At 41.4% G+C, this 21,359-nt stretch overlaps 1 protein-coding gene across 1 annotated transcript in view; it reads right to left on the bottom strand.

Annotated features, from left to right (window-relative positions):
* The window catches only part of LOC139539972 (voltage-dependent calcium channel subunit alpha-2/delta-1-like), a 114,554-nt gene extending 107,275 nt beyond the window's left edge, over nt 1-7,279 (bottom strand). Inside the window, exon 1 of the mRNA XM_071343429.1 lies at nt 6,668-7,279. Within this exon, the coding sequence (XP_071199530.1) occupies nt 6,668-6,756 (89 nt within the window). The 5' untranslated portion in view covers nt 6,757-7,279. The remainder of the gene's footprint in view (nt 1-6,667) is intronic.
* Nucleotides 7,280-21,359: the final 14,080 nt, after the last annotated feature.

Genomic DNA, 21,359 nt, shown 5'->3' with positions numbered 1-21,359 from the left:
GGGATATAAACATTGAGTTGTTATTTTACCTGAAATGCACAAGGTCCTCTACTCCGACAATTAATCCACACATAAAACGGCCAACCGAATCGTTTCTAGTCATCTCTCCTCCTTCCAGGCTATTTCATCTTTGAATTTATATGGTGATTGGCATCTACACTTTTACCACGACAACCAGCAAAACATTTCGTCTTTCAATCATCCACGTGGGTATAACCTATGAGGAGATGGCACGTGGGTACCTACTTCTATAAACCAATGAGGAGATGGGAGAGGCAGGACTTTCAGTGCGATCTGCGTCAGAAATAGAAAGGAGTTCTATTTCAGCCCTTGGCATCGCAGACGCTCGTTGGCGCGCGTGAGCAGTGTGGGTGCAATAATTGAATAACATGGATTTCTAAATTTATTTTGCGAAGCTCGCGCACGCGACGTGTCCGGTCTGGTCAGCATGTTAGTTCCATTCCCCAGGCAGTATTGACTATGTGTTTTATGTCTAGACGCTGCTCGTGTTTGTTATATTGGTCTATGTTCCGTTTATTACTTAACTCACCACATGCTTTCCGACTCCCATGGTATACGTTACAGATAGTCATTCAAATTTCAACCAGGAGAACATATTTTAAACAATAGTGTTAACTTTCCCATCATCTTCAGAGTGAATTTAGTCATTAGAAAGTGATGTGACTTTCCATGCCTATTAATCAGACCAGTGTTAGGAATGTCAGTCACCTCACCTACATTTTGGCACAACTGAACAGGACATTTGATTCAAGAAATCTTTTCAATCGCATGGTGTTGTTGTTATTCAACTGTGTTGAGTTAATTTGCGTTAACTTCTTGCCACTAGGGGGGTGCCATTTCGACATAGTCCAAATTCGTCTCCAAATTAAACTGCCTCGTACTCAATTCTTGCTCGTACAATATGCATATTATTATTACTATTGGATAGAAAACACTCTCTAGTTTCTAAAACCGTTTGAATTATGTCTGTGGGTGAAACAGAACTCGAGCAATTTTCCTATGTGTATGTCAGAATTCAGAATTGTACTGGCTGCTCTGAGACCTGTGTATTAATTTGCCTGTCCTCTATTGGTTGAGATGCACTGCATACGCCTTCCCCTGGGTGTCAGCGAATAGGGAGACTTGAAATGGACTCTCTGTGTAATTCCCAAAGTTTATAAATTGATTGGAATCACGGTGGCCATTCTTTGGGATCTGCGCTCGGGCGCGAAGAGGAGCTTTGCATATCGTTGTGGAAGCTCTGGTTTTAGCTCCTTAGATAATTCCGGTCATGTTTTTATTCGATATAAGCTTTAAAGACATCATAATCTTGTTATTTTGAACCGAATTATTTCAGTTTATATCAGTTTATTGCGATTTTCTGGCATTTCTTTGTGACGCACTTTCAAGAGTTGGACACTTTCCCTGTACATGCCGAACGTTAGTGGCCATTTCGACAGGACAAGAGGACATCTTTCGACCAAAAGACGATTAGACCGGAGAAAGGACACATTGCCCAAGATTCTGATGGAAGCTCAGCTAATAGTAAGAACTATTTATGCTGATAAATCGTTGTTCTGTTGAAAAATGGTAAACGCATAAGCTGACATTTTTTTGGGGGTAGCTTCGCTTTGGCGCAACTTGTATTGCGCAGTAAGGTTAATTTTAAAAATGTAATTCAGCGATTGCATTAAGAACTAATTTGTCTTTCAAATGCTGTCCACGCTGTATTTTTTAGTCAAGTTTATGATTATTTAATGATTAGACTAAGTCACTCTCCAAGATGGCGCCCGACATTTTCTGCCCAGTTTAGCTACTTTTCTCATTGTATAACCACGATTTGTGATGCTAAATATGCACATTTTCGAACAAACTCTATATGCATTGTGTAATATGATGTTACAGGACTGTCATCTGAAGAATTCTGAGAAGGTTAGTGAAAAAATTTATATATTTTGGTGGCGATAACGTTATCATCCCTTTTGCATTGATTCAATGCTGGGGTGATGTTAGCTCATGTGGTATGCTAATATAACGATATATTGTATTTTCGCTGTAAAACACTTAGAAAATCTGAAATATTGTCTGGATTGACAAGATCTGTGTCTTTCGATTGCTGTAGGCTGTGTATTTTTCTGAAATGTTTTAGGATGAGTATTTTGGTAATTGACGTCGGTCTCTGTAATTATTCCGGCTGCTTCCAACGCTATTTCAGATTGCAGCTGCAATGTACAACTGTGATTTATACCTGAAAAATGCACATTTTTCTAAAAAAAAATATCCTATACCATAAATATGTTACCAGACTGTCATCTTATGAAGTTGTTTCTTGGTTAGTGGCTATATATATCTTTATTTAGTCGAATTAGTGATAGCTACTGATGCAGGAAAAAAATGGTGGAGAAAAAAGTTGTGTCTTTTGCTATCGTGATTAGCTAATAGATTTACATATTGTGTCTTCCCTGTAAAACACTTAGAAAATCTGAAATATTGTCTGGATTCACAAGATCTGTGTCTTTCGATTGCTGTAGGCTGTGTATTTTTCTGAAATGTTTTAGGATGAGTATTTTGGTAATTGACGTCGGTCTCTGTAATTATTCCGGCTGCTTCCAACGCTATTTCAGATTGCAGCTGCAATGTACAACTGTGATTTATACCTGAAAAATGCACATTTTTCTAAAAAAAAATATCCTATACCATAAATATGTTATCAGACTGTCATCTTATGAAGTTGTTTCTTGGTTAGTGGCTATATATATCTTTATTTAGTCGAATTAGTGATAGCTACTGATGCAGGGAAAAAAATGGTGGACAAAAAAAAGTTGTGTCTTTTGCTATGGTGGTTAGCTAATAGAAATACATATTTTGTCTTCCCTGTAAAACATTTAAAAAATCGGAAATGATGGCTGGATTCACAAGATCTGTATCTTTCATTTGGTGTCTTGGACTTGTGATTTCATGAACATTTGATTATATGATATCCCTGTGGCTTTAGGCTAGGCTATGCTAGTCAGCTTTTTTATACAATAGACTATTGTTGCTATATTATACTTTCAAAATAGGACTCCAGAATTTCCAGATTCTTTAGCTTTGTTCAATAGAGATGAATTACATACATATTTAAGTGCACTAACTAATATCATAGGCTAATTAATTTGGGGTTCAAAACATGAGGAAGGTGAAACTTTAAACACATTAACTTGATCGCTAACTCTAAATATAATACCCACTTCTAGTAGCCATATATTCATCCAACAGTAAATATAATGTCCTAAAATGTTTTGCAGTTGTAGTCTTCTACCCATGAGACCTATAGGGCTATGGGCAACACTTTGCAATAAGGTTTCATGTGTAAAGGGTTAATAAAGGGTTTGTAATATACATTATTAACAATTATTTAACCATTTGTACATGCATTATAAACCATTAATAAATTGATTATAAGAAATTGGTCAAACCAGTGCGATAGCCAGTCAGTGCTTGCCAAATAGTGAGCCACTATGTACCTCCAGCTATTAACCATATATACACTTACAAATGCGTATTATATTGGACCCTTATGTACCATCATGTAACCTTATTTTCAATGGTTGCACAGTTAAACAATAGTTATTTTCTCACTTTTGGGTGTGATGCATTGTTACTCTGTACCAGGAACAGAAATGATTGGTTTTCAGACCAATGGTCTTGCTCCACGTTTGAAACGTAATGATGCGTTGGTAAACTTATTTATTGCAGAAATGATGGCTTTATCTCAAAATCTCAAGCCATATTATTGGTGTAGTTTGCTGGTTTCTGAAAAATTCCTCCGACTTTGTGAGATCTGCCCACCTGTGAAATAAAGACCACCTGGAATGTGCCAAGAATGTTGTGTTGACACTGACATCATGTGACAGTGCGTCGTGAAGAATGATGATGGACGTGGCTATGAGAAGTGTGCAAAGGCCAGACAGAAGATATTGCGCAAATGAAACGTTATTCACAAGACACATACTTTTGTCCTACCTAGCTAGCTAGGAAACATTAGCAAGCCAGCTAGAATTAGGTAAAACCTAAAACACTTTTTTTATATAGACATTCTGCTAGACGATTTGAAATAAAATAATCTTTGACATGATATAGCTAACTAGCTAAGTAGATCACATTTGCTGGCTAGCTAGCTAGCTAAAATCGACATGACAGAGTTTCCATGCAATTTGTTTAGATAGCTTTTTAGGATTAGCATGCTAGCTAGCTAGTTATCTAACCTTGGATACAGTCTCTATCTAGGTAGCTGGTAAGTTAGCTAGCTATCTAGCATCCTTTGTCAGCACTATAATTTTAAGACTAACTTACTAACTAGCTAGTGGATTAGTACAATTGTGATAACTAGCTAGCCCCTTTCATCTATGGAAGCTATCTATTAGTGTTAGCTAGTGTTTCACATGACTTGCTATTATTATTATTAGTTAGCAGATGATAACATAACTAGTTAAGCCTAAATGGTAGAAATCTTGATAATGAGGATAGTAGAATAATGTAGCTAGTGACTATGCTAAATTGTCATGAATTCCTCTTCTTTCCCACACATTCCCATAAGGTCTCAGACTCCAGGATGGGAAAATGCTTAACAAGAAAGAAACCGATGAAGACAGAAGAGGATCATGAGACACTATGTTGTACTTTAAATGGTTAATCTGTTATCAATTTCTATTCTGACTTGTAATGTTAAAAAAGGGAAGAAAACGATGTCCCCTGTTTGTCTGAATTAGCAAGATTACTCACTATACCAATAATAGGCTACATATTTCAGTCACTGCAATTAAAATTGTTTTACCAATGTATCCTTCTTTACATGCAATGTTGTTCTTTCTATGTATTGCATGTATGAGGAGATTATATACTGGTATACATTTTTGCAACTTAATACTTCAGAGTCTAAGACATTGGTGGAGAAGGGGGTGCTAAGCTGACATATGGAAATGTTTTAAGATGGTCATACTATGAATCATTTAGTTATATGATTATGAATTTTAGGACCCCTTTAGGCATACAAAAAAATAAAAATGAATTGTTGGATAAAATATAGATTTTGGCCTTGACTACTAATAGAAATGCATTGAATAACACATTCATAAATGGAAAAAAGGACAGTCAAAAATAAATAAATAAGAAACAAGGTTTTGAAGTGCCTGCCCTAAATCTAGGAGACATAAAAAAACTCAAGACTGTTGGAAAAGCATTCCTCGGGAAGCTGTTTGAGAGAATGCCAAGAGTTTGCAAAGCTTTCCTAAAGGCAAGGGTTGGCTATTTGAAGAATCTCAAATATAAAATATATTTTGATTTGTTTAACACTTTTTTGGTTACTACATGATTCCATATGTGTTATTTCACAGTTTTGATGTATTCGCTATTATTCTACAATGTAGAACATAGTAAAAATAAAGAAAAACCCTGGAATGAGTAGGTGTGTCCAAACTTTTGACTGGTACTGTATATATATTTTTCACACATATTTGACCCTTTTTTTGGGCGGGCACAAAACTACCTTCATACTTCCATTCCCTTTTTTAAGCTGGTATCAGTTACCTTCAGATGAGTCACGTGACACCATTAGTTTGTAGCTTAAACTGTTAGCTATATGGAAAAAACTGACCAGTTATTGCACTATTTTGACCAATGCAATATAACTGTTTATTAATGCATTTACAAATGATTACATAAACATTAATAGCATAATTAGAACCTCTTTATAAACCCTTTACAAATGGTACCTTATTGTAAACATTTTGCCACTCCATATCTCAAAGCCATATCAAATATATTGGTTGTTAAATAGTTGCTATTGAGCTGAAGATTGAGCGTGGAGAAATAAAAAGTTTACCTACAGAAAGCTGAGAGCCTTCTCTCTCCGACAGGGACAAGGGGATGAAGCTTCCAACGCTGTGTTTTCCCACAATTGCATTTTGAAATGTTATATTTTTCTCTTGAGCGCATGAGGGGAGAGGGGAGTTGCTACCTGGATCACTACAGCAGTCCCCAGCTATGGCACAGGCACAGGACAGACAATTTCATTACTGGAATAATGAGGACAATGCAATTAACTTTTTTGACCATATAATGGTCAAATCATATCATGGTTTTAGCTAAAGTTTTGAGTGAGGTGACAATGTAAAATGTGCTTTTTCTACATTTACATGCACCCTTTCCGTTTTTTACTATCCATGATCTTGCCTGTCTAAATGAAGACAGTAGGAGCAGATCTTGCTGATGCCACATTTAACTTTGAATTTGACTGTGCGTGACCTAAGCCTATTGATCAGCCAAAGACTCATTATAGATTAGTATAACAGAGAAATTGTGGGGGGAAAAAAGAAATACAAAAATACATCTTAACAATCCCATGGGCAGCTGGCCTTATCAAATTTTTAATTGTTTTATTTTTTATATTAAAAAAATGTCCAGCCCATATGCATTAGCCAGAATTGCTAGATGGCCAATCGGCCCCTGATTACAGTATTTCTTCACATACCATTGTTTTAGTTCTTCACCATTAGGAATCACACACACACCACACAAACACACATAAACAAATAATTAATCAGTTTTACTTACAACAGAGTCACACAACCAACAACTGGGATTTGACAATCTAGGCGGGAATTTGAATGGTAGCAAGCCTACTTACATGAGTTGTGTTGGAAACATCGACGGCAGACAACTATCCGACGATAACAACAGTAAAATCAGCAAGGCGTGTGGTCTGTAGGTGTCCATTGCCAGGCGTCAACTCCCCGACCAAACACACACATGTACCCTCAAACGCTGCGCCCCCGCTCCGTCTGTCTTTCCAGCTGTATGAGTGTAGAATGGACTACGACAACCGAGTAGTTTGTGTCACACATTCGGAAATAATAACCCAGCCCCGCCACAAATAATATGATCAACTGTCAACCACGCTCTAACAGGTACCGGATTTGTTATTTATGTCGTCTCTCTCGCTCGTTCTCTCTCAACCACATCAGATGTTACTCGGTTTCATGTAAAATAATTTCTCTGGGAGTATTTAATATACTCATTTGGGGGCTTCTTATGGCCCAGCCCTCTAACCTCAAGGCTACATCAATCCCCCCAGACAGAGAGAGACAGTGTGAGTGACAGGTAGCAGTGGACTGATAGCCTGATGACTCACACTAAATTCTTCCACTGCTCTGTCCTTCGCTACATACTTTAGTCTGAGACTGACATAATTTAAGTTGTTTGTGTACAAAACAATTCCTCAGTAATTGCATCGTGTCTAACCAATCAGAGTATCAAAACCAATGACGGATTTTCAAACCTGCTTTACCACATGTGTTCTGGCTCTGGCCCAACCCATTGGTTTCTGGACCAATTAGATGGCCCCGAATGTGTTTGCGTTTGGTGAAGGGTCAGGGAGGTACAAAATTCTAGACTCATTGCGGAGAAAAAGACAATTATCCTGGGGCGTGGCGTAGCGTTTGGCCGGAGCAGGGAGTCTGAGGAGCCAGGCCAGTATTGAGCGCACCATTGAACAGACTTTTAGATATAGTGATTTATAGCACGGGTCTTCAACCTTTTCTTGCCCAGGGACCCACTCCCAGAAAAACCGCCGACCCAGGAACCCCCATCATACATTAGCAAAACATTTTCTTGTCTTATCATCAGGTGACTGATAATGGAAAGGAGAAGTAAGCAAAATTAAAAATTAATAGATTTGTTAGATAGTTTAAAATTTTTTCGATCTCCCCACATTATAATTGGAAGAGGAAATGCAAACTCTGACATATGTGACCCGATTCAGGAAACTATGCGTATGTCACGACTTCACAGGAGAGACTTTTGAACGTAAACATTTATTTTAAATCAAAATGCATTGTTTAGCAAAAATGCCTTCTCGAACATGTGAACTTTCATGTGCCTTAATATCAAATGTGTATGTCATCTGTAAATACGAATAAAATTGTTAAATTACGAGCCTAGTTGGTTTAGCCACAGAGGAAGACAGCAACCTTCCCGCTAGTCATGATTGTATTGAGACAATGAGTGGGCTGGCATACCGAGAGATGAGTTTGGATTGGTCTGCAGTGTTTAAAATGAGCTGCTCGTAATGCGTAGATAGTCCTTTCTACTGCAGTTTTTTGGGAAAGATATACAGTTGAAGTCGGAAGTTTACATACACTTTAGCCACATACACCTCAGCCAAAAACAGTTTTTCACAATTCCTGACATTTAATCCTAGAAGAAATGTTCTGTCTTAGGTCAGTTAGGATCACCACTTTATTTTAAGAATGTGAAATATCAGAATAATAGTTGAGAGAATGATTTTTTCAGCTTTTATTTCTTTCATCACATTCCCAGTGGGTCAGAAGTTTACATACACTCAATTAGTATTTGGTAGCATTGCCTTTAAATTGTTTAACTTGGGTCAAACGTTTCAGGTAGCCTTCCACAAGCTTCCCACAATAAATTGGGTGAATTTTGACCCATTCCTCCTGACAGAGCAGGTGTAACTGAGTCAGGTTTGTAGGCCTCCTTGCTCACACATGCTTTTTCATTTCTGCCCACAAATTTTCTATAGGATGAGGTCAGGGCTTTGTGATGGCTACTCCAATACCTTGGCTTTGTTGTCCTTAAGCCATTTTGCCACAACTTTGGAAGTATGCTTGGTGATGGCTTTGTCCATTTGGAAGACCCATTTGCGACCAAGCTTTAGCTTCCGGACTGATGTCTTGAGATGTTGCTAGAATATATCCACATAATTTCCCTCACTCATGATGCCATCTATTTTGTGAAGTGCACCAGTCCCTCCTGCAGCAAAGCACTCCCACAACATGATGCTGCCACCCCCGTGCTTCACGGTTGGGGTGGTGTTCTTCGGCTTGCAAGCCTCATCCTTTTTCCTCCAAACATAACGATGGTCATTATGGCCAAACAATTCTATTTTTGTTTCATCAGACCAGAGGACATTTCTCCAAAAAGTACGATATTTGTCCCCATGTGCAGTTGCAAACCCTAGTCTGGCTTTTTTATGACGGTTTTGGAGCAGTGGCTTCTTCCTTGCTGAGTGGCCTTTCAGGTTATGTCGATATAGGACTCGTTTTACTGTGGATATAGATACTTTTGTACCTGTTTCCTCCAGCATCTTCACAAGGTCCTTCGCTGTTGTTCTGGGATTGATTTGCACTTTTCACACCAAAGTACGTTCATCTCTAGGAGACAGAACGCATCTCCTTCCTGAGCGGTATGACGGCTGCGTGGTCCCATGGTGTTTATACTTGCATACTATTGTTTGTACAGCTGAACGTGGTACCTTCAGGCATTTTGAAATTGCTCCCAAGGATGAACCAGACTTGTGGAGGTCTAGGTCTTGGCTGATTTCTTTAGATTTTCCTATGATATCAAGCAAAGAGGCACTGAGTTTCAAGGTAGGCCTTGAAATACATACACAGGTACACCTCCAATTGACTGAAATTATGTTAATTAGCCTATCAGAAGCTTCTAAAGCCATGATATAATTTCCTGAAATTTTCTTAGCGCTAGGGGTCAGAAAGGTAAACGGACATTTTCTCTGGCCCAGATCGTAGAATATGCATATAATTTACCAATTAGGATAGGAAACACTCCAAAGTTTCCAAAACTGTCAAAATATTGTCTGTGAGTATAACAAAACGTATTCTGCAGACGAAAACCTGAGAAAATATAACCCGGAAGTGTTTTTTTTATTTTTTATCTGTGTTTCCTGGACCGTCTTTCTTCCATTTAAAGGGGTATCAACCAGATTCTTTTTCCAGTGGCTTCCTCAGGCTGTGACCAGGCTTTAGACATAGTTTCAGGCTTTTATTTTGAAAAATGAACGAGATTTTTCAAAACTAGTCAGGTGTCCTCCGAATAGTTCCTGCGCGCTAGAGGAGCTCTCCATTTTCCTTTTGTCTCTTAATGAATAGGTTATGGTCCGGTTGAAATATTATCGATTATGTTTGTTAAAAACAAACTGAGGATTGATTATAAAAAACATTTGACATGTTTCTACGACCATTACGGATACTTTTTGGAATTTGTCGAATGGAACAAGGCTTTGGTTTTCTGAACATAACGCGCAACCCAAATGGCGTTTTTTTTTGTGATAAAAGTAATATTTATCAAACAAAAATAACATTTGTTGTGTAACTGGGAGTCTCGTGAGTGCAAACATCCGAAGATTATCTAAGGTAAGCGATTCATTTTATTGCTTTTCTGACTTTCGTGACCAAGCTAACCAAGCTAATATAAGGCTAACTGTTCTAGCATTGATTGCTACACTCACAAAAGCTTGGATTTCATTCGCTGTAAAGTATATTTTCAAAATCTGTCACGATATGTGGATTAACAACAAGGTATATTTCACTTGTGATTGCATGATTATAAATATTTTTTGTAATATTTTTTGCATTTGGCGCCCTGCAATTCTAGCGGTTGTTTAGGAAAGTGATCCCGTAAAAGGGATCTGTGCGCAGAGAAGTTAAAGGCACAGTCAATTTAGTGTATGTAAGCCTCTGACCCCATACAGTGAATTATAAGTGAAATAATCTGTCTGTAAACAATTGTTGGAGAAATTACTTGTGTCATGCACAAAGTAGATCTCCTAACCGACTCAGGATGTCTTATAAAAGGGGTTGCTAGCTTTCATCCATGTATACGGTTAAAAATCTAGCTAACGTAAACTAACGTAAACTCGTACATCGCCTTGGTCCGTACAATCACCCTTATTTTAACGCCCCCAAAAACATAATACTTCCAGATCAACTGTAATGTCAATACCATTGTAAAGCACAATTTCTCCCCTTTCCAACAGAATCAATTACATGACCTAAACACTGCCCATTTCTGCATAATTCAAGCAGGCAGTCTATTTAAAAAGGGCGGGTGGGGAATCAAAACTAATGCGTGATAGTGAGAAGGAGAGATGTCGTGTGGGAAAATCGCTTTTTTTCACTCGTTCTGTCCAACTTATCACCTTATCGCCTCTAAAATGTAAATAAATTACTATAAAGAGGTAATATAATGTGTGATTACATACCTATTTGAAGGTTTGTGTCGAATTTGAATCGTGTTTTTAGGGTGGTGCTAAAGTGATCTTAGAAGTAAACAGCGGCTTTGAGAATGATGATCGCATGCAATGATGACGCAAAAAATGACTAGGTATCCCCCTTACCCCCGTCACTGTCCATTTCTTGTTTTTAAAGGATGAGAGAAGTGCTACACCTGGTGGAGAGAGATTGTAAGACAGATAGTTGCTTTATGCGTGCTGTACGTTACGACATGACACGCCACGATGTAACGGAGGGTCCGTTTTTTCACCTTTTCTCCAATACTATAGACCCATTACCATGTCGATCAACGCTTGAATAGAAACCTAGTTCACACCCCCGATTTTGAAGTCAACACTGTCGCTACAGTCCCATTAGTTTTCTTTGTAGCCTCGTTTGAATGTTGCGGTTGCGCACATTTGTACGGAATGGGGTGAGTTTACGTTACAGATTCAGATATTATACGTTTCTAATTTTGTCAGAAAGTTGTTTTCATTGCAAGATAAAGCTTGCTGTTAGCTAGCCAGCTGCAGTTTGATGGCTGGCTTGCTAACTAACAATGAACCTAATGATATTTAGCTTGCCGTGACAATCAGTTTGTGTTGCTAGTAATGTTAATCTATGGATTGGGATTATATTTCATATTTTAGCAAGTTAACGTGGCATGTCTAAACCAAAGACCCCAAGTTAAAGCTTGCTGTTAGCTAGCAAAGAGGTTAGGTGGCTGGCTTGCTAACGTTAGCTAACATTAACCTATGTGTATGAAGTGTGTGTAACGTTAGTGTAGTTGTCTCAGAATGCCATTTCGCATTGCTAGTTATAACCTAATGTTAGCTAGCTAACTAGCTAACATTGGACCTATTGGTTAACTTTAGCTAGCTATGACAATTGGTTTGTTTTGCTAGTTAAAGCTAGCTGTTAGCTAGCCAGCTGACGTTAGATGGCAGGCTAGCTACAGTAGCTAACATTCCCTGTATGAACTGTGTGTAGTGTTATCTCAGAATGCCATTTTGCATCTATTGTATAATCATGCTAAAATGTATGTATCTGTAATTTGTCTTTCAGCATCAATCAGTAGAACATGCCTAACTCTAATCCACCAGTCATACAGTCATCAAAAAGAGAGTTGGCGCAAGCAAGGTTTCATCAACTACATGCACCATTTCTTCACCAACTGCAGAGTTGGGAAAACACCTGTGGACCTGCTATTGTGATAACTGCAGTGGGCAAAACAAGAACACGTTTGTGCTCTGGTATTGTGCCTGGTGGACCATGCACAAGCTCCACCACAATCTGGACCTTCACTTCCTGATCACAGGCCACACCAAGTTTGCCCCTGACTGGTGCTTTGGCCTCATCAAGCAGCGCTTCAGAGAGACCAGAGTGAACACTTTGTCTGAGATTGCTGGTATTGTGAAGGACAGCACTGTGACAGGGGTCAACATCCCACAGCTGGTTGGACTGGAGGATGGTACGGTGCTGATGAAAAGCTATGGCTGGCAACAACAGCTCCATACTTCAGGCCGCTGCCACAGATCAAGCAGTACCAGTACTTCAGGTAAAAAAATATTTTCATTCTATGAGGTTATTCTTATCTAAACTTGGGAGGTGAATTGATGTTGTGCAGGGTTGTAATCTCTTCTGATTTTTTGTTTTTCCTTGTTTTACAGCTTCGATGATCTGGAGCCTGGTGTTGTCGCCAAGGAGCGTTCGGACTGACCTCCCATAGATGGTCTGCCTGTAAATGCACCACCTAGACTGGACACAGCTAGACAAACGCATCTTTTTGACAAGATCAGGGAGTTTTGCGACGAAGAGGCTATGGACATCACATGCCCTGCACCAAAGTCAAGGGCAGGACAGAAACAGGCTCTCCGAATAAATAGATACCTTTGTTCATGCGTGGTTTGGACGGACCAGTCATCAGCACTATCTGCAGTGCCTCTATTCACATGACTCTCTCCTAACACACACGCCATACGTTGCTGATACTATTTTTCCCCCTGCTGCTCAGCCACTTTACCCTTGATTGTATGCATATACCTACCTCGCACATCACTGATATCGTCAACATTTATATTGACACTATCTCTTTCTGATTTTGCTAATATGCAAGTAACCATTTGGCTGTATCGTTTACACATTCTGAAGAGACCATCCACTTAGCAAAATATTTGTATGTGTGGTCGTAACATGATTTTGTGACACACCACAACAATATCATGTGACCATATCAAGTGCCCACCACATAAATATATGGCGCATGCATCTGTTTATGTACTGTACATGTGCACCTCACTCAGGTTTCAGGAGGAAAGCATGGACAGCTGTAGAGAAATGCTTATTGAAATTTCCGATTATCATGGATTTATCGGTGGTGACCGTGTTACCTAGCCTCAGTGCAGTGGGCAGCTGGGAGGAGGGGCTCTGGTTTTCCATGGACTTTACAGTGTCCCAAAACTTTTTGGATGAACATTTCTGTTTGAAAAAGCTTGCCTTTGCTTTCCTGACTGACTGCGTGTATTGGTTCCTGACTTCCCTGAACAGTTGCATATCGCGGGGACTATTTGATGCTAGTGCAGTATGCCACAGGATGTTTTTGTGCTGGTCGAGGGCAGTCAGGTCTGGAGTGAACCAAGGGCTATATCTGTTCTTAGTTCTACATTTTTTTGAAAGGGGCATGCTTATTTAAGATGGTGAGGGAATTAATTTTTAAATTTAAAAATATATATATTTTACCCCCTTTTTCTCCCCAATTTCGAGGGTATCGAATTGCTGGTAGTTACTGTCTTGTCCCATCGCTACAACTCCCGCACGGACTCGGGAGAGGCGAAGGTCGAGAGGCCGAAACACAACCCAACCAAGCCGCACTGCTTCTTAACACAGCGCACATCCAACAAGGAGGCCAGCCGCACCAATGTGCCGAAGGAAACACCGTACACCTAGCGACCTGGCCAGCGTGCACTGCGCCCGGCCCGCCACAGGAGTCGCCAGTGCGCGATGAGACAAGGATATTTCTGTCGGCCAAACCCTCCCGGACGACGCTAGGCCAATTGTGCGCCACCTCATGGGCCTCCCGGTCGCGGCCGGCTGCGACAGAGCCTGGTCTCGAACCCAGAGTCTCTGGTGGCGCAGCTAGCACTGCGATGCAGTGCCTTAGACCAGGCCAGGAAATTACTTTTAAAGAACGACCAGGCATCCTCGACTGACGGGATGAGGTCAATATCCTTCCAGGGTACCCGGGCCAGGTCGATTAGAAAGGCCTGCTCGCAGAAGTGTTTTAGGGAGCGTTTGACAGAGATGAGGGGTGGTCGTTTGACCGCGGACCCATATCAGATGCAGGCAATGAGGCAGTGATCGCTGAGATCCTGATTGAAAACAGCAGAGGTGTATTTGGAGGGCAAGTTGGTCAGGATAATATCTATGAGGGTGCCCATGTTTACGGATTTAGGGTTGTACCTGGTGGTTTCCTTGATAATTTTTGTGAGATTTAGGGCATCTAGCTTAGATTGTAGGACTGCTGGGGTGTTAAGCATATCCCAGTTTAGGTTACCTAACAGAACAAACTCTGAAGATATATGGGGGGCAATCAATTCACATATGGTGTCCAGGGCACAGCTGGGAGCTGAGGGGGGTCTATAACAGGCGGCAACAGTGAGAGACTCATTTCTGGAGACATTCATTTAAAAAAAAATAATTGAAGCTCGAACTGTTTGGGCATAGACCTGAAAATTATGACAGAACTTTGCAAGCTATCTCTGCAGTAGATTGCAACTCCTCCCCCTTTGCCAGTTCTATCTTGACGTAAAATTTTATATTTGGGTATGGAAATCTCCGAATTTTTGGTGGCCTTCCTAAACCAGGATTCAGACATGGCACGGACATCAGGGTTGGCGGAGTGTGCTAAAGCAGTGAGTAAAACAAACTTAGGGAGGAGGCTTCTGATGTTAACATGCATGAAACCAAGGCTTTTCGATTACAGAAGTCAACAAATGAGAGTTTCTGGAGACACGCAGGGCCTGGGTTAACCTCCACATCACCCGAGGAGCAGTAGGATGAGGGTATGGCTAAAGGCTAGCAAAACTGGTCGTCTAGAGAATAAAAGGAGCCGATTTCTGGGCGTGGTAGAATAGATTCAGGGCATAATGTGCAGACGGGTATGGTGGGGTGCGGGTACAGTGGAGGCAAGCCCAGGCACTGAGTGATGATAAGAGAGGTTGCATCTCTGGACACGCTGGTTATACTGCATGAGGTCACCACATGTGTGGGAGGTGGGACAAAGGATGTATCTGAGGCATGTACAGTGGGGCTAGGGGCTCAGCAGTAAACTAAAACAATGACAACTATGCTACACAACAGTATACAAGGCATACTGACATTTGAGAGAGACATTAAGCGAGGCATAGCGCAATCACAGGTGTTGATTGGGAGAGCTAGCTAAGACAACAACGGGTAAGACAACAACAGCTACTCAGCTAAGACAACAACAGGTAAAATGGCGATGAATGGGCAGAGAGAGTCGGTTAACTACACACAGGGCCTGAGTTCGGGGCTAGGGCCGACAGATGAGGGCACAGCGGATGGAATTCTGTCTGCGGACCAGTTGTGGTGGTACGGCGGGGCGCCGTGTCGATGAAGGGACCGGGCCAGATGGCGAAAGAGGTATTGTAGTTGTAGTAATTTTGTTTGCTAGCCGGGAGATGCGCCTGGCTCAGGGCTATCTTCGGGGCTGGGTCACTCGGTGGCAGGTAGCTATCTGTGATGATCAGGAGTAATGGTCCAGGGTTTACGGCAGGAATCCGGCGTTGTAGTGGAGAAAAACAGTCCGAGGCTGGCTGGTCTGTTGCCTGTGCAGAGGGTAAAGGCCGCTAGCAGTGGCTAACAATGACTAAATAGCTAGTAGCTAATTAACTGGTTCGCTTCTGATGGCTAGCTTCAGATAAAAGTTTTGGCGGATCCGTGTCACATTGAGTGAGGCGGGTTACCGGAAGGTATATTTAATTTAAAAATTGAAAAGAGATTGAAAAATAAATTGAAATATATACAAAAAAGACGGAAAATACAAAAAGTAAATGAGAGGAGGACATACCACGTCTGCACTGCTACGCCATCTTGGGGAGGTTCACATTTTTTGGAGGGTATGATATTTGTGCATCTATAACTTTCTCACTCCTTATTATTCACAATTCATTTAGGATTATCCATAATCATGATAGCATCCACATTCATGCAGAAGTGTTTACAAACATATTCTATTCTTTTTTACAATTTAAGTGACCCCAAAAGGGCCATATCTAGATTGTGTATAAATGCAGGAAATGATCTTTAGATACCCAAACAAATTCTGAGAGAGGACCCCCAGACCACCCGCCAGGTTATGTCTTCCCCACTTCTAAAACCAAAGTTGCGCCCCTGACCTAAACTATACTGAAACTAATTTCCCACATAATATGAGATAGACTATAGACAAGATTAAGTTAAGAGAAATCTGATGAGTGACAATATCAGGCCTATCAGTTGCTAAATTTTACATGAAGAGATGGTCGCATCTTGTAATTTACAGATGCAGGGAAAGGAGGATCACTTTATCAAATCCAGAGTAACTTGCAGGTAAAACATTTTGATTTCTATATAGTACTAGAAAGGGCATATTCTGCAGTTCCTATGACACTTACCTTTATCAAATAACAAAACATTTAAGAGGTGCAGCTCTATTTCCAAATTTCCCTTTTTCCAAGAATATCTGTGCTGTCCATGCATTCAGCACATGACCACTCGCACGGCAGCATTGCTCTGGCTATTAAGCAACAACTAGTAACATAAAATATGCTACAATGGATGAATGAACGATAGAATCCAGATAGAAACTGATAATGGTGCATGTAACTTCAATGAACTGAATGAAGAGGATGATTGAATTTGATTGATCTGAATAATGAGGGTGAAGAGGAAGATTGAATTTAGAACAATAGTGTAATGATTTGTGGGGGTCTAATTATTTTATTATGAAAGGCTGGAAATTGTATATAATTTCCCCTCAGAGAGTCAAATCAGACACTGAGTACAACATACAATGTGTGTAGTTCACAATGGCAAGCCAAACAAAACAAATGGACGCACTGGCAACATTGCAAATGCTGCAGAATTTAGATGAGTTGGAGTCGGATGGAGGATCAGATATTGACCTTGAAATCAACAGTTGCTGATGAAGAGTCTTCATCTGATTTTGATGTTGACTTCAAACCTCCGCTTCCAAGCCTCACCGCAGAAAAAACAGAACAGAGCCAACTGAGACAGTGATCCCAACTGCTAAGCTGAGACAGGAGTCTGGGAAGGATGGCACCGTCTGGGTAGAAAAAAGAGTGACAAGTTCATTTGACATGCAGATGTTGCAGCACATCAGAGATTGTACTGTTGCTCATGCACACAGAAAAGGAAACAGTACGTAGGACATGTCTATGGATGAACTCAGGGCATATGGCAGAAAGAGCATGGTTGTGGAGTCATTTTGGTCTGATAGGCATGGGGTGGACTTTTTCCGAGAGACCATGCCACCGCTTCAGAGAGATTATGCAACACCTGCTGCAGGTGCCCACGAAACAAGGCCCATAAAAACTGTGTGACAGATCAGCCGATTTGTTTGTAGGTCTTGCTCACACAAAGCCCCGAAGCTGTGTGCTGACTGTGGATCCAAAGCTTAAAGAGAAGAAAAGATTGATTCATGTGTAAAGGCATGGGGACATATACACTGGCAGCTTCATTAAATAGTACCCGCAAAACACCAGTCTCAACGTCAACAGTGAAGAGGCCACTCCAGGATGCTGGCCTTCTAGGCAGAGTTGCAAAGAAAAAGCCATGTCTCAGACTGGCCAATGAAATGAAAAGATTAAGACGGGCAAAAGAACACAGACACTGGACAGAGGAACTCTGCCTAGAAGGCCAGCATCCTGGAGTCACCTCTTCACTGTTAACGTTGAGACTGGTGTTTTGCGGGTACTATTTAATGAAGCTGCCATTTGAGGACTTGTGAGGCGTCTGTTTCTCAAACTAGACACTTTAATGTACTTGTCCTCTTGCTTAGTCGTGTACCGGGGCCTCCCACTCCTCTTTCTATTCTGGTTAGAGCCAGTTTGCGCTGTTCTGTGAAGGGAGTAGTACACGGCGTTGTACGACATCTTCAGTTTCTTGGCAATTTCTCACATGGAATAGCCTTCATTTCTCAGAACAAGAATAGACTGACGAGTTTCAGAAGAAAGTGCTTTGTTTCTGGCCATTTTGAGCCTGTAATCAACCCACAAATGCTGAGGCTCAACTAGTTGATACTCAACTAGTCTAAAGAAGGCCATTTTTATTGCTTCTTTAATCAGAACAACAGTTTTCAGCTGTGCTAACATAATTGCAAACGGGTTTTCTAATGATCAATTAGCCTTTTAAAATGATAAACTTGGATTAGCTAACACAGCGTGCCATTGGAACACAGGAGTGATGGTTGCTGATAATCGGCCTCTGTACGCCTATGTAGATATTCCATCAAAAATCTGCCATTTCCAGCTACAATAGTTATTTACAACATTAACAATGTCTACACTGTATTTCGATCAATTTGATGTTATTTTAATGGATGAAAAATTTGCTTTTCTTTCAAAAACAAGGACATTTCTAAGTGACCCCAAACTTTTGAACGGTAGTGTATATTTTCGCGGACCCCCATGCATTACCTTTGCGGACCGCCGGTTGAATAATCCTGATTTAGAGTATCAAATTTAAGCCTTTACAATGTGATCCATCTGAAGGGTTTTACAAGATGCACTACCTTTACAAGCACTATGAGTTACATACTTGTTACCGGGCCAAGGATGTTGTGCCAAAAGCTAGGCCTACATAGCCTTTGGTTGCTTTGCTAACAAGACAAGTATTATTATATGTATAGCAGAGACTTGGTGTTACAGTAAACATCATACGATCGCCTAGTCTACTGTATATGTTTTGCCTATGGGTTGTGTCCTTCAATATTGGTGATACATTTCAATGTAAAACGGCCTGTGAAAACAATGTAACCAATCTACTGTATATATTATGTATCAGGTGACAGAGGCCATGTTTGATTGGACAACAGATGAGCCAGTCAGACAGTTCAATCCAGAGGCAGGGCAGGGCAACACAGCCGGAATGCTTGGGATTTTTGGTTGTCAATCGTTGCTCAGCAACCACACACCATCTAGCTCGTCCTCTCACCTGCTCTCTCTCACCCCCCCTCGCTCTCACTCACAAACACACACAGGTACACCCACATACACATTCTCTCGCTCTCTTCTTCACACAGATGTGTGAGCAAGGGAGCAGATGTACCATGGCAATGTATTCTACAGTGAGATCTGCCTAGACAGAGAGAGGAGGAAAGAGGAGAGAAGTAGAGCAAGTCAAAGGAAGGACATGGTAGTGCTGAAAGGCAGGAGGCCTTGACAGATAATAGACAGAGATGGAGATAGAGCCGCCCGTCTCTCAGTTAACTGGGGATGCAGAGGTGCTAGACCTAGACTAATGGTTACTACACTGCTCAAAAAAATAAAGGGAACACTAAAATAACACATCCTAGATCTGAATGAATGAAATATTCTTATTAAATACTTTTTTCTTTACATAGTTGAATGTGCTGACAACAAAATCACACAAAAATTATCAATGGAAATCAAATTTATCAACCCATGGAGGTCTGGATTTGGAGTCACACTCAAAATTAAAGTGGAAAACCACACTACAGGCTGATCCAACTTTGATGTAATGTCCTTAAAACAAGTCAAAATGAGGCTCAGTAGTGTGTGTGGCCTCCACGTGCCTGTATGACCTCCCTACAACGCCTGGGCATGCTCCTGATGAGGTGGCGGATGGTCTCCTGAGGGATCTCCTCCCAGACCTGGACTAAAGCATCCGCCAACTCCTGGACAGTCTGTGGTGCAACGTGGTGTTGGTGGATGGAGCGAGACATGATGTCCCAGATGTGCTCAATTGGATTCAGGTCTGGGGAACGGGCGGGCCAGTCCATAGCATCAATGCCTTTCTCTTGCGGGAACTGCTGACACACTCCAGCCACATGAGGTCTAGCATTGTCTTGCATTAGGAGGAACCCAGGGCCAACCGCACCAGCATATGGTCTCACAAGGGGTCTGAGGATCTCATCTCGGTACCTAATGGCAGTCAGGCTACCTCTGGCGAGCCCATGGAGGGCTGTGCGGCCCCCCAAAGAAATGCCACCCCACACCATGACTGACCCACCGCCAAACCGGTCATGCTGGAGGATGTTGCAGGCAGCAGAACGTTCTCCACGGCGTCTCCAGACTGTCACGTCTGTCACATGTGCTCAGTGTGAACCTGCTTTCATCTGTGAAGAGCACAGGGCGCCAGTGGCGAATTTGCCAATCTGGTGTTCTCTGGCAAATGCCAAACGTCCTGCACGGTGTTGGGCTGTAAGCACAACCCCCACCTGTGGACGTCGGGCCCTCATACCACCCTCATGGAGTCTGTTTCTGACCGTTTGAGCAGACACATGCACATTTGTGGCCTGCTGGAGGTCATTTTGCAGGGCTCTGGCAGTGCTCCTCCTTGCACAAAGGCGGCGGTAGCGGTCCTGCTGCTGGGTTGTTGCCCTCCTACGGCCTCCTCCACGTCTCCTGATGTACTGGCTTGTCTCCTGGTAGCGCCTCCATGCTCTGGACACTACGCTGACAGACACAGCAAACCTTCTTGCCACAACTCGAATTGATGTGCCATCCTGGATGAGCTGCACTACCTGAGCCACTTGTGTGGGTTGTAGACTCCTTCTCATGCTACCACTAGAGTGAAAGTACCGCCAGCATTCAAAAGTGACCAAAACATCAGCCAGGAAGCATAGGAACTGAGAAGTGTTCTGTGGTCACCACCTGCAGAACCACTCCTTTATTGGGGGTGTCTTGCTAATTGCCTATAATTTCCACCTGTTGTCTATTCCATTTGCACAACAGCATGTGAAATTTATTGTCAATCAGTGTTGCTTCCTAAGTGGACAGTTTGATTTCACAGAAGTGTGATTGACTTGGAATTACATTGTGTTGTTTAAGTGTTCCCTTTATTTTTTTGAGCAGTGTATATACGCTCTCTCAGCACAGCACAGGTCTTTGTTTGTGTCTGTGCATGTTTGTGTGTGTGTGTGTGTGTGTGTGTGTGTGTGTGTGTGTGTGTGTGTGTGTGTGTGTGTGTGTGTGTGTGTGTGTGTGTGTGTGTGTGTGTGTGTGTGTGTGTGTGTGTGTGTGTGTGTGT

This window comes from Salvelinus alpinus, chromosome 15 (assembly GCF_045679555.1).
Source record: "Salvelinus alpinus chromosome 15, SLU_Salpinus.1, whole genome shotgun sequence".
Taxonomy (NCBI): Eukaryota; Metazoa; Chordata; class Actinopteri; order Salmoniformes; family Salmonidae; genus Salvelinus; species Salvelinus alpinus.
The sequence above is the reverse complement of the archived record's forward strand: the minus strand, read 5'-3'. Positions and strand labels throughout refer to the sequence as shown.